Genomic DNA, 14,150 nt, shown 5'->3' on the forward strand with positions numbered 1-14,150 from the left:
TTTCATGATAAATAAATATAATTTTCCTAAAAAGAAATGATCCCTTAGGAAAATTGGTTTTATTATAGTCAGAAAAACGAATTCCTCTCAAAACTAATAACACACAGAAACCCAGATGCTGCAAATCCTTTTGACAGGTACAGTTTAGTGTTACACAAAAATTAATTATAAATATGTTTTAATAACACGTGTGAGATGACATTCCCAAATGATTAAACCAAATTGCCTGTTTTTTAGCTAGTAAACTGCTTTTCCTTGCGGAAGGTCTGCATTCGGTAAAAATTAGATAATAAAATATTTCAAATTCACATTTCATGTGGGAAGTAGCCATGTATTAAGTGGGATAAGGTAAAAACAGCTGCCGGGACTTATATCTGTGTTAACAACCGGCTGCCTGTACATTATCCCTTACGTAAAATACATGCCTTGATCAACCTCTTAAAGGGATTTTTGTACTTTTTCTTTCAACTTTTCCATGGAATGGTTGATTTTTCCATGGTTTTGGCGTCATTCAAAGTATTCCAGAGAGCCGTACTATCTTAGATAAGATACTACAGAATTAACTGTGATAATAAATAATTTAACGTTGATGAATCACATGGCTGTAAGATATAAAGAAGCGTTAAATAGGCTTGGATAAATAATTCATGCTCCTCATTCAGTGATGTCGGCCTGAGTAGCATGTTTATTTCATGTCCGTGTGTGTGTGTGTTCATAGGAGGACTTGAGGATTGCTCTCTGTCAAGGCGGACGCTTGTTGGAGAGCATCAATGAGCCGGTGGTGAAAGATCCAGATTACACAATGAACCAGGATGAACAAGAGAATTTATCTACTGTTCAGAGGTGTGTGTGGACGGTTGTGACATCAGTTACTGCGGGACAATGCCAAAAATGAGAAACCAGATGGTTATGATGTAGAGTTGAACCTCTGGGTGTTCTTGTTTAACTGAGGTGGATTTCTGTCCCGGTAAAGATCTGGTCAGGTGTGTTTTACAGCCGCAACCAGCTGGTTTGTATTACACAGCAAAACGACAGACATATGTGCGAAGCGGTGTGAGGTGACAGTAATATACTGAGGTCATGACCTCTGAGTAATGGAGCATTCTGGGGTGTGGTGCTGGTCTGTGTTTAATATCCACGTGCTTTTCCTGTCAGCTTTCATTATTACATGGATATGTGACAGTATGTATTTAAGGATCAAAGAGTGTTTTATTTGACCGTGCATTCTTTATCGCCTCAAATAAAAGCTAAATATGTGCTATTGTTTACATTAAAACAAAAAGGAGTGATTCGTTCCGATAAGCAAATAATGTAAAAAAGTACCCGCCTTTATTGGAGGATGTTTACACGATGAGTAACTGAGAAGTTATTCCTTTGCATTTTTTAAAAGTTTCATGTACACACGACAGCTTTTTCAAAACTTTCTGCAAATGCTATATTATACATTTTACCCTAATGGATACCCTATTGCGCTGTTAAGAATTACTACGGGCCTGCGCACATACGCCTATCCTGTTTTAAGCTGAAAGCGCTTTTAATTTGCTTTGTGTGTTAATAGTTTGTGTATATAAATACCATTTCTCCGGTGGTTGTAGTGGTGCAGTATATCTACTTTTTGCTGGAGAAATGATCATAAATATGTTACGCAGCACAAACATGCAAAGTGGAATCCTCCATTATTAGGTGCGTTCAAACTCGCTTGAGTTTAGCCGCTTGCAGTCGACATTTGCACGCCTCTTAACATGACGCAGCACAAAACAAAACGTGATCGGTTGCTTTACCTGTCAGTCATATGGCCTTTTGGGGCGGGCCTTGGCCTAAGAAAGCGGCACCAAGTTCCAGACCTTCAGTATGAATATATCAATGTGAATTTTCGGCAGTGTTTTCTGGAAGAAAATTGTATGTGTTTGGAACAAAGTGAAGTTGAATGAATGTCTCTTTCTGTAGGCTGCTCGGTCAGTTGGATGAGACGGAAATGGCGTTTGATGATTTTTGGGACAAACATCAAACCAAGCTGGAGCAATGTTTGCAGTTGCGACACTTTGAGCAGAACTTTAGAGAGGTTTGTCTGTGTGTTTGGCTAGTTGTATCTCAGAACAAGGTCTGTGTGTGTTTGTGTATGTGTGAACAGTCATTGTAACACAAGTGTTTTCGTGTTGTAGGTCAGAGCTCAATTAGATCTGGTGTTTGACAGACTAACAGGTTTCTCAGAAGTGGGAATAAGCCCCGCCCACGCTGAACATATCTTGAAAGAGCTGACCAATCATGAAGAGAGAACATGTGTGAGTACTAAACTGTTGTCATGTGAAAGGCATACAGCATTCTTTACTTGATAATATATTGTATTTTAATATTTACTATTATACATTTTAAAGTCCCCCCATTCATCACTTTAAATCGTTGCGGAGGATTTTCGCCATAAAACTGCAGTTTACCAAAGACAGTTTAAAAAATGCTGTTTGAAACTGCCTCTGTTTATGACATCATAACCCTGTAACCAATCACGTTAACAGATTTGAGCCATAGATATGTAAGAATAGCGTATAGACTCGGCACTGAACGATCGCTGCAGTTTCAGCTCTGCTTCTGCAACATGAGCATGCGCCGCTCACACGTCGAATGAGGTCTCTATGTACCTATAATCAATGCTCTGAACTGATGCATTTGAGTGGAGGCGGGGACTCATTTGCAATCTGCATATTCATGAAACAAGGGTATAGAGCTACATTCAAGACATTTTAAGGCATAAAGAAATGATTATCACTGTATAAAACTACAACATATGCAATTTTAATGTTTAAAGATGACTAAAGTTTTAATGAGTTTCATAGATATAGTTAGATATAGATATTTATAATATATAACTAAATATATAAATGGCTGTCAAACAATTAATCGCGATTAATCGCATCCAGAATAAAAGTTTACTGTGCATATTAATTTTGTTTTATAAACACAAATACGAAATATCTAGGAAATATTTAAATATATTTATTTATATTTAGTAATAATTAAAATTTTATATCAGCGTTTATTAATTGTTACATTTTATATTTTCTTAAATATATGCATTTATGTGTATGTGTTCATAAATACAAAATAAATATGCACAGAACACTGACATATATTATGTAAACATATTTTTTTTTAATTCTGGATACGATTAATCATGATTAATCGTTTGACAGCCCTAAATATAATTTAATATAATGTAATGTAATATAATATAATATAATATAATATAATATAATATAATATAATATAATATAATATAATATAATATAATATAATATAATATAATATAATATAATATAATATAATATAATATAATATAATTTAATATAATATAAATATAATGCATATTTGATATAATATAATGTAACTTTAGTTTGTAGTATACTTGCACTACTGCATATAGTGGAACTGTTTTTAACAATTCTTTCTATTGAATACGGGTTCTCTTATGTTGTAAATTGTTTTATACTAATGAGAATTAACATTTTTATTGAGCTTCTTAGTATTGTTTACGTTTCTCATTTAAATTATTCGTGATTGCAATCTAAATGATATTGATACTTTTACGTTTGTTGTAATTTAAAGTCTTGTTTAAAGTCTAGTTGTTTATTCTACCCAATCTGGAATCGAATCGAATTGAATAGAAAAACATCATATAAAAGATATAAATATAAGTATATACATACCCAACAAGATTTTTCCTTTTTGTAAAAGTAATAGTGTGCTTTTTTATTACATTAAGAGATATATTTATATGTGTGTGGTTCTTAACAGTTTTATGCTTGCACATACAATTCCTTACACACATTCCTTTCACATGTAAAATCACACTGCGCATTTTTAAGTTGCTGAGTGCAGCATTTTATGAAATGAGCCACATCCTCTCTTTAAAGGGGAGTGGGAGGTGTTAAATCACCTGATAAAACAGAGATTGCTTTGCTTGTTCATGGTAGGGACAACACAGTAACCAAACATATTTATTAAAATGTTTGTATGTAGGCGGTGCTGGACCGTGCGCTGTCCCTGGCGTGTGATGCAGACCGGCTCATTGAAGCATCTCATTACGCTGTGGACTCCATCCTGCCCAAATGTTATGACCTGCGAGCTCTGTGTGAGGAGATCAGTGTTGTCCTGAAGGCCAAGAAAGCACATCTGCTCAAAGCCGTGGAGCTACATCAGTGTCTGGATAAGGTAGACTAATACACATTTTCCTCTGAAACAGGAAGTTGGGGGCGGGAAAATGTGTAAAGCATATAAACACTCTCCCTCTGTCATGACAGGCCTCCAAATGGTGTGAAGATGGCATCTACCTGCTGGCATCCCAGCCTGTGGATAAGTGTCAATCACAGGATGGGGCGGAGTCAGCTTTGCAGGAGATTGAGCGTTACTTGGATACGGCCAATCAGAACAAGCTGACCGATTTGAGTGGAATTTGGAGGGAATATGAATCGGTGCTCACACAAGATTTCAGGGTAAATTTTTAATAAGCCTTCTTTGTTAAAAAGAAAAGAGGGATTGAAAAATCTGATCGAACATGTACAATTTAAAGGGGCAGTTCACCCCAAAATTAAAATGCAGCCATCATGTATTACATCATTCCATTTAAAACCTGTATGTGACTCTTTCTTCTGTGAAACACAAAAGAAGATATTTTAAGAAATGTTTTTGTGTTCATATAATGGACATTAGTTTCATAGGGAACATACACAGATATGGAGTGGCAGTGTTTTATATTGTATTATAGAATCGATTGAATGTTGTCTCTGTGATTCAAACAGGATCAGGTGGACCAAGTGTTTCAGAAGCAGACGTCCATGCAGGAGATGTTTGAGAAGAGGAGAGTCAGCTTGAAAAAGTTAGCGGCCAAACAAACGCGTCCCGTGCAGCCGGTTGCCCCGCGTCCAGAGGCCATCATCAAATCGCCCCTGTCCTCGCCAGGTAAACTATTAACTTACTATTTATTATCACGGTTATTGAATAATCATGTTTTTATATAAAGATTATCAACAATATTTGTTATCTTGTAATACCACTGATTTACTTTTTTTTCAGTGTCAATTTGAGAACCAAGTATTACATAGCAGTACATAAATATATGTGCAGTACATTACAGAGCAATTCTTTTCTGCAGTGCGGTTGTCTCTGTGTCCTCCCAAGGTCCCCCCCTCCAAACAGACACACACACATACAGAGTCATGGTTGGCTGCTTATGGACACACATGCGCAATAGTGACGCCAGACGCATGTCGTTTTATGGTTCTGTTGCCATCTAGTGTTCCTAATGTAGAGAACCACACTAACACACGTATATTTTTTTATCCAGTTCATAGGGAGAAGGCAATTGAGGGTGACATCATCAATGGAAACTGCAGAAAGGTAGGCATGTCTTCTGTGGAAAATGCTTCGCAGCATGTTTTTTTATTTAATATAAACACACAGACGCATGCGTTAAAGTGCAGGGATTGATGTTTTGTGTTGCATTTACAGGGAGACACAAACTTGCAGAAAGACGGCAGTAGACACCCGTCTGTCTCTGATGCGGAGGAGAACTTCACTGTGCTCAGACGGTCAGTGAGGGGATTAATACAAATAGTCAAGTCAATTTGATTTAGGGAGTGCTTTTTTTACGTTGTTTCAAAGCTCTGCATTGACCAGTTTCATTTCAATCTTAATGAATCATTTTATGCTATTAACATGACTGTGTGATATCTGTAGGCACGTGATGAATGAGCTGTTGGAGACGGAGAGAGCTTATGTAGAGGAACTACTGTGTGTGCTGGAGGTGAGCTGCACTTACATCTCTCCACCACTAGAGGGCAGACTTGCTTTTGTTTTTATAATAACATTATAGTATTTGTATTAGGGCTGTCTAACAATTAATGCATCCAGAGAAAAAGTTGTAGTTTACATAATATATGTTTGCGTACTGTGCATATTTATTTTGTACTTATAATCACACACACATACATGTAGACATATTTAGCAATATTAAGTTATTTAGGCTATTCTTTTATGTTTACCAAGAATTGAAATGATATATAAATGTTTATTCAAAATTAATATACATCATATATGTGACCCTGGATCACAAGGATCAAGGGAACATTTTAAGTTAAAGCCAAAAATACATTTTATGGGTCAAAATTATTGATTTTTCTTTTATACCAAACATCTTTAGGATATCAAATAAAGATAATGTTCCATGAAGATATTTTGTAAATTTCCTGCCCTAAATATATCAAAAAATTATTTTTGTGAGTGGATGACCAGTAACATTGCCTCTTATTTTAAACTTCGAAGGCAATTTTCTCAATATTTTGATTCTTTTGCACCCTCAGATTCCAGAGATTTAAACATTTAAATCTGCGGCAGATATCATCATATTCTAACAACCTATTCATCAATAGAAAGCTTAATTGTTCAGCTTTCAAATGATGTAAAAATATTAATTTCGAAAAATGTACCCATAAGACTGGTTTTGTTGTCCAGGGTCACATATGTAAATATTCCCAAATATGTATACATGTATATGTATTTAGGCTAATTTTATATTTACCAATAATTTAAATGATATATAAATGTTTCTTCATTTTTATATTTTTCTTAAATATATGCATGTATATAAATGTGTTTATACATACCAAATTAATATACATAATATATGTCTGCTACTACTGTGCATATTTATTTCGTATTTATAATTGCACACAGATACATGTATACATACGTAGAAATATTTAAATGTATTTAGGCTATTTTTTATCTTTACCAATGATTAAAATTATATATATGTTTATTTCTTTGTATGTTTAACTTAAATATATGCATGTTTTATACATAAAAAAATAATATGCACAGTACACAGAGACATGTATTATGTAAACACAAACTTTTAAGTAATCGTGATTTAATCGATTGACAGCCATAATTTTATAATTAAAGGAATACTTCCAAAAATGAAATTATTTGTTCATTTACATGAGTCACCTGAGAATAGTAAAGAGATTATTTGCTTTCGACTCACAAAGACATGCCTGTGGATGTGTACTTTAGGAATCAACAAAAACTCTTCTTTAATGTTAATAAAAAAAACCTACATCTTCAACAGCCTGAGGATAAACTACATCAGATTTTCATTTTTAGGTGAACTGTCCCTTTAACTTGATAAATAAATTGTGATTTTAGGGCTATGCAGCAGAGATGGATAACCCATCCATGGCTCAACTCATCCCCAACACATTACTTCATAAGAAGGACGTCCTCTTCGGCAACATGCCCGAGATATACCAGTTTCACAAAAAGTAAGTTAGGCTCTTTGCACGGTCTGCTTAGATTCGACTTGTGTAGTAGGCTACAGTTACATGCATGCAGAAGATGCTTTTATGCAAAGTGCACAACCTTTTTCAGATGGCTCAAACTGTCTGTCTCATGTTGTAGAACGTTTCTTCGTGAGCTGGAGGCATACACGGACTACCCTGAGCTGGTGGGCCGGTGTTTTCTGGAGAGGGTGAGTGTGATGTCACTTCCTGTGCTGATCTGGTTCAATAGATTATTGAGACGATTGGGTACTCATGTTGTTTTCCATGTTTCTCAGATGACGGATCTGCAGATCTATGAGAAGTACTGCCAGAACAAGCCTCGCTCTGAGTCTCTATGGAGACAGTGCTCGGACTGCGCCTTCTTTCAGGTCCTCTTACTTATATGATGCTATGATACATTGTTAAAAGATTAAGGACACTTATAACCTCATGGGTCTTTTTGTAATTTAACATACGGCATAAAAAACTGATATTTTTGTATGGTGTTTTTATTGTTTGATAAGGGAAATGCATAAAGGATGATAAATAACTAAAATTAGATACTAAGCACTAGGGGTATATATATAATTTGAAACCTCGAAGACATTTAATTTTTTAACATATATTAATATTTCTACTTCTAAAAATTAATTTATCACACCACAAGAAACATAAATGGTGAAAAACGTAAAGGCTATGGAAATTATAAAACCTAAAATACACTCTTCAACGTGTATAGTTGTATACATTTTAACATAAAAGAAAAATGTATATGACTCAAAAGATTTGTCATTTAGCATCTTCCTAAATTTACAATTTAATACAAAAGTTTCATTGTATATAAATGATTATTATACATTTAATCATCGTTTTTCTATGATCTTCATAAAGAATGTGTAATGATGTTTGCAGGAGTGTCAAAAGAAACTGGAACATAAGCTCGGTTTGGACTCGTACCTGCTCAAACCCGTTCAGAGAATAACCAAATATCAGCTTTTACTGAAGGTAAACTATTCCTCAAATTTAAATGTAATATTTGCTGGTAGAGTTGCTGTAATCTCTGCTTTGACTTGTATCAGGAACTACTGAAGTACAGTAAAGGCTGCGAGGGTGTAGACGACCTGCAGGAGGCGCTCTCCTCTATATTAGGAATCCTAAAGGCTGTCAATGACTCAATGCATCTTATCGCCATCACTGGATTTGATGTAAGCAAACTCTGGTGATTTGTAGCTAATTGACAAATTGATTATGTAGAAAATGTTTTGTGAAGTGTGTGTATCAAGGAATCTGCTTTTAACCTCCCACCTGTGTTTCCAGGGTAACCTGAGTGATCTGGGTCGTTTGATGATGCAGGGGTCGTTCAGCATGTGGACGGAGCATAAGAAGGGTCACGCAAAGGTCAAAGACCTGGCACGGTTCAAGCCAATGCAGAGACACCTGTTCCTCCACCAGAACGCTCTGCTGTTCTGTAAGAAGAGAGATGAGAATGGAGAGGGTTATGAGAAAGCCCCTTCATACAGCTTCAAACACTCCCTCAACGTAAGAATATTACATTTTTTAATTTTCATCAATTGCAAATGTCCCTTACATATTAGTCATTGCATGGTTCAAGACCCCTGTTTTATCTTTGTGATAAAGCTTGAGTTTGCAGATGATGTAATCATAGTTAGGCCTGTTATGGCACATTTTGATGTACATCTACAGAATTGTTCTTTAAATAATTTTGTTTATTTATTATTCTTTTTTAATATTTTTCTGAGTTGTAGAGTTCATTTCATTCATATTTTGAATTGGCTATGGCTTTTATACTTTTATAATGTTTTTTGCTAATTTTATTATTATTTTCAATATTATAATTTAAGTTAAATTTATTTTTATTATTTTCAGATACTAATTGTGCCTCAAACTTTTACAAAGGCAAAATTTCTCATTTTTGTTTAGTTCGAGTGATTCAAATAATATTTGTGTCTATATTTTACATCATTTTAATTTACAGAAATGTTTAAATAGTTTTAGTTAAAAATGAGGCTGATTCAGGTGCTATAACCCAAATGTTGTGCTGCGGATCTCTTTAGATACAAATGTGTGATAAATAAATGAATGCTAAATTAGAAGAAAATGTCCAATTCTAAAGTAATCTATGATTCATCTATTGTCTTCACAATCTCAAATCACATTCGGTGTTATGAAAACTTAAAACTATAAGGATGATTTAGTGGTGCAACAGCTCAGGATGTAAACAGTCTGATTATGTTTGTTATTGTCCTTTGATAGATGAGTGCCGTTGGTATTACGGAAAATGCAAAAGGAGACAACAAAAAGTTTGAGATCTGGTGTAACTCACGAGAGGAGGTGTATATTGTACAGGTAAACCGGGCATTTGAAAAATAGCCTTCCCCTTCAAATATACATACATCTTTACATCTCCTGTAAACCTTTCAAGTCATTTTTTTTATATTTATTTACAGGCACCTACAACCGAGATCAAAACAGCATGGGTGAATGAGATCCGGAAGGTTCTGACTGGCCAGCTAAAAGCCTGCCGGGGTGAGAATATAAGGATATGTTTATTTAATATAAATATTAACAGCTGAACCAAATAGAAACTACATTTTGTAAGACATTTTAATAGCACTTTTCTCACTTAAAGATTAGTGTTCAAGTTGTTTACGGGAAATCTATAAAAGCCAGCATGATCAAGAATGCTTTAGATCTTGTCCAAATTCAAGATGATCTCTAATGATTTTTGGTGTTTGGCAGAAGCAAGCCAGCAGAAGAGTTCAGAACCGTTAACTCCCACCAGCACCACGCTCATCATGAGCCCATTTAAGACCACCCAAAAGACCCACAAGAAGGGAGACGAGAAGAAAACTGAACCAACAGTAGCTGATCCCAGCGCAACGTCGTTACCCAAAAACAGTGACAAGGTCAAAGGTCTGTCAACTCTCCTTAACTTACTCCTTATTACTCTTAAATGGAACTTTCACAAAAAAAAGAGTAGGGAAATCACATGATCAGATTTAAACCAATCAGACGTTGACCTTCTAAAGTTACACAAATCGCTGTTTGGAATCAGTTTAGACATTACGTCTGATCTCACAAACCTATTAATAAAAGCTATCCCACACTTATGTTTCGCTAAACCTATCCCACGATTCCGAATTCAGCTGCTGTCTCTGCTTTTTCTCAACTTAAGACTGAATTTCTGTGATGTTCTTTGCAACCCTCTGTTATTTTTTTCTGTCACTGTTTTCCTTGTTCTGGCTAATCCTGTAACCATTCTTTCTTTTTTTGTGGAGAATAGAAGAGACTGTCATCAGTCCCAACACTGAGAGAGCTGCAGTGGCTAAAAAGCGTTTTACACTGCAGGGCTTCAGTAACCTCAAGAGCCAAAAAGGTACCGCAAGTGGGAAAGACTAGAAATGAACTGTTAGCCAGATCATCTGTTACGTTAAATAAATGTTTTGAAGACTCTTTTAAAGATGAAACATTTACAGTTATATGAAGGATATTTCTATAGGTAGTGCATTGCATTAACAGTATAACATAGTTTCAGTATACGTGGGTTCAGTTATCAGGGAATCCTAGATCTACCAAATGCATAAATGTGATAATTTGGGTTTGGTTTAAATTCACTGCAGATCTCGTATCGCACTTTGGTGGTAAAAGTCTAACACTACCCATGGTCACTCTCTGCCCTCCAGGTATACTACACTAGACTAGACAAGTTTGTAGATTATTAGTGTAGCACAGTCTTAATGGTAAACTTGTATATTCGTCCATTACTGTTAAATGCGAAAATGCTGTGCGTTCAGAGACTCAAAAGCATATTTGGAGTTAATATTTTAATACGATGATATTTGATATTTTTATACAATGAGATTTGGACGGAGTTATGCTGCATGACATAAGAGGGATTGAAACCAAGTAACAGTATTGATTCTTGACATCAATCTTTGTTTTGTTCTGTTACCGATACTTAAAATGTTGTTGAAAACTACTTCCGATTATAGAAAACAACATGTGCTTTTGTAGATCCTTTTTGAAGAACCAAAAATGTCCATGTAACACTTGGGGACGTGTCCCTGTCAACCGTGTTACAGTCTGCTTTTTCTTCTACTTTCCTGATTTTGTCTTTTCTTCTACTTTTCTTCCTGCTTTCTTTCTCCCTCCTCGCTTCTGCTGCCAGGAGGCCCCCCTAGTCCCGACCACAAAACTAAAAGACACGAGATTAAGAGCGACCCCACGCCATTTGGCTTCAGAGGTACACTGTCCCTCGGCCTCCCCTTTCGCAAAGTCAACCCCAAAACATTTTACCACATAACATGGACTTCCTTTTTATTTGATCTCCATATGTTGTTTCACCCGTCCTGCATTTTATCCATATTTTACATCAAAATCCCTACTGTAAGGGCTCACATGGAAAGCCATCTAAATTTACTCTATCGTGCTAAAAGTGATCTATGGGGTGGTTGGTAAGTAATTGGAAGGTTTGAAATCTTATTGGCTGCCTCTCTCGCAGACGCAGGTCCTCACGTTTCTCTTACCCGAGTGAGGTGGCTGAGCACATCTAGTCTGTTACAGGCTAAACGGAGAGGTAACTGGATGACTGGTGTGGGAGTGAACCTTAACTTTCAACTACTAAGACGTCTTTATCGCTCTATCACGCCAAACTTCCAAACACAGACTGGCCCGCGCTTACGTTGCGTTATTTCATCGTCAGTGGTAGTTTACAGGATAAATGCTCAATTTAGTACAATTATATATTTTTAGTATGGGTGTATGTGAAACCGATCCCGAGCGATTATATCATTGTTTACAAGAGTGATGGACGACATCAACTCTCCTCATTAAAGCGCTATGAATTTACTATAATTTACGCTAATTATGTTACAATCAATCAAACATGTCAGTCTGTGCAAGAAAGTCCACTAGAGAAAATGCAACCCTTTGGGTGAAACACTTTAATGGTGCATGAATATCTGGTTTGGGTTCTGTCAGCTGGTTTGTGGTGCTTAATTCACTTTTACTGTCCTGTAACCACAGATTGATTTGAAAGGATTCACCTGAATGCACTGATTCTGATCTAGGGATGTTTATGTGTCTCTCATAAACATGTTTTGTGGGTTTTTTTTACCTTCTTCACAATCATCTTCAAATCATGGTCGTCTTAATGTAAACACAAACAGCTCGCTCTTCAAGCACAATTCCTGGAGCTGTTGTTCATTTCTCATTCCAAAGGAACTTAAAAAGAGAGACTTGATTCCAAAAACTAGTAAGCTGCCTTTATAGACAATGACCATGCTGCCTTCTGAAATTCGATTCAATTTTATTTATTTAGCGCTTTTCACAATGTGCATTTTTCCGAAGACTAAAACACCTTCTTTTATTATCTATGTATCCTGAAGTCTAAAAATCGTGTATACTGATTTTGTTTGGAAAGATAGATGCCATTGGAATGTTAACACATCAAATTTAATTAAATTGATTAATTTAGTTAATCATCACTAAACTCCTTTCTCTCGCGATGAATTGTGGGTAATATCAGACCTTATAGCGTGGGTGGATCTGAAATACCTTCATTGGAAACAGTAGACCATTCGGGTGTTGAAACATACTTGTTTCAACATACGATTTGGGACGTACTTCTAATTGTAAATACTATTTAGGACAGATTTTACGTAAATTGGTATGCAGGGCTATTCTCTTTAAAAAGGCGTTGCTAAAGCATTGCAAAAAATCTATCCAAGAATGTTGATTCAAAAATAATTTGTAAAATACGTATGTTTAAAAGTTGAAATATAACAGTGACTTAAAATCTGGTTGTATTGCATTTTATAATTTATACAAAACACAACTAGATTTTTAAGCTAGTTTAATAAATCAAATTGGATTCACACGTCATTTGAATTCTAAGTTTTTAAGTTGATTTTTCTTTTACAATGAACACGCTAAGTTCTGTTGCAACCAAATTTGTGCGCGCTCTGCGTCTCATTTGAGGAAAACCACCACAGAGTTAATGCAGCATGGAGTTGGTGCATTTATAGTATAAGTCGTGTTTATGGTGCATGATGTTTATGTTTTCTATGTAGCATATACTGCAAGGCAGCTTACAAGGTTTCAACAAAGCCAGTGTTGCATCTTCACCCTTCTTCCACCACCTTTCTCATCATTTCCTTGTAGCGATCTTCACCCTACACAAAACATCACTTTTGTTCATCTGTTCTTTGCTCCTCAAGGGTTCACCAAGGCGTCGTTGTCTATGGACGCGTCTGAGGAGAACGATGGCTACTCGAGCACAGAGGAACCCATGAACTCTGATCCCGAGGAGGAGGGAGGGAAGAAACTGGTGAGTCATCGTGGCCGAACGACTGCAGTTGCACAGAATTCTTTGTCCTGATCTTGTTCCAATTACGATGTACATTTATAGTCTCCAGGCAGGTATGTGGTAGTTGCTGACTATGACAAAAGCGGAGCGCAGGAGCTGACGGTAAAGAGTGGAGACACAGTGCAGCTGGTGAGGGAGGGAGATGATGGACGCTGGTAAGACTCGGTGTTATGTAAAATGTGTACGATTGTAATATTCAATAAAATTTTCTGTCAGCTGATCCTCCGCTTGTCTTTCAGGTCTGTTCGTAATATGAGGACTAATAAAGAGGGCTGGGTTTCCACTGCGAACCTGCTCACGCTTATCGGAGAATCCAGATCGTCTCAATCTCTCTCCAGCTCAGGTAACACGTCGCCTCTCTCACCACCCAAATAAACACCATGCACCATGAATCTATGCTTCTACATGACAACCTCTCAGAAGGGCTTTCGCTTATGTAATGTGCACGT

General features: G+C 36.1%; 1 protein-coding gene across 7 annotated transcripts in view; it reads left to right on the forward strand.

Annotated features, from left to right (window-relative positions):
* Positions 1-14,150, forward strand: part of mcf2la (mcf.2 cell line derived transforming sequence-like a) — a 55,335-nt gene that overhangs the window by 39,915 nt on the left and 1,270 nt on the right. For 4 of the 7 annotated variants that reach the window (XM_056771685.1, XM_056771718.1, XM_056771711.1 and 1 more), the window contains exons 8-30: positions 719-843; positions 1,948-2,062; positions 2,163-2,282; positions 4,015-4,206; positions 4,296-4,487; positions 4,794-4,953; positions 5,339-5,391; positions 5,503-5,582; positions 5,731-5,797; positions 7,201-7,316; positions 7,453-7,522; positions 7,610-7,702; positions 8,226-8,318; positions 8,393-8,518; positions 8,631-8,852; positions 9,588-9,680; positions 9,782-9,860; positions 10,074-10,247; positions 10,618-10,710; positions 11,503-11,577; positions 13,553-13,662; positions 13,744-13,856; positions 13,941-14,044. In XM_056771685.1, the coding sequence (XP_056627663.1) occupies positions 719-843; positions 1,948-2,062; positions 2,163-2,282; positions 4,015-4,206; positions 4,296-4,487; positions 4,794-4,953; positions 5,339-5,391; positions 5,503-5,582; positions 5,731-5,797; positions 7,201-7,316; positions 7,453-7,522; positions 7,610-7,702; positions 8,226-8,318; positions 8,393-8,518; positions 8,631-8,852; positions 9,588-9,680; positions 9,782-9,860; positions 10,074-10,247; positions 10,618-10,710; positions 11,503-11,577; positions 13,553-13,662; positions 13,744-13,856; positions 13,941-14,044 (2,665 nt within the window). The remainder of the gene's footprint in view (positions 1-718; positions 844-1,947; positions 2,063-2,162; positions 2,283-4,014; positions 4,207-4,295; positions 4,488-4,793; positions 4,954-5,338; positions 5,392-5,502; positions 5,583-5,730; positions 5,798-7,200; positions 7,317-7,452; positions 7,523-7,609; positions 7,703-8,225; positions 8,319-8,392; positions 8,519-8,630; positions 8,853-9,587; positions 9,681-9,781; positions 9,861-10,073; positions 10,248-10,617; positions 10,711-11,502; positions 11,578-13,552; positions 13,663-13,743; positions 13,857-13,940; positions 14,045-14,150) is intronic. The other 3 variants (XM_056771691.1, XM_056771697.1, XM_056771727.1) reach the window with 3 other exon arrangements.

The sequence above is a fragment of the Triplophysa dalaica genome, chromosome 2 (assembly GCF_015846415.1).
Source record: "Triplophysa dalaica isolate WHDGS20190420 chromosome 2, ASM1584641v1, whole genome shotgun sequence".
Classification (NCBI taxonomy): Eukaryota; Metazoa; Chordata; class Actinopteri; order Cypriniformes; family Nemacheilidae; genus Triplophysa; species Triplophysa dalaica.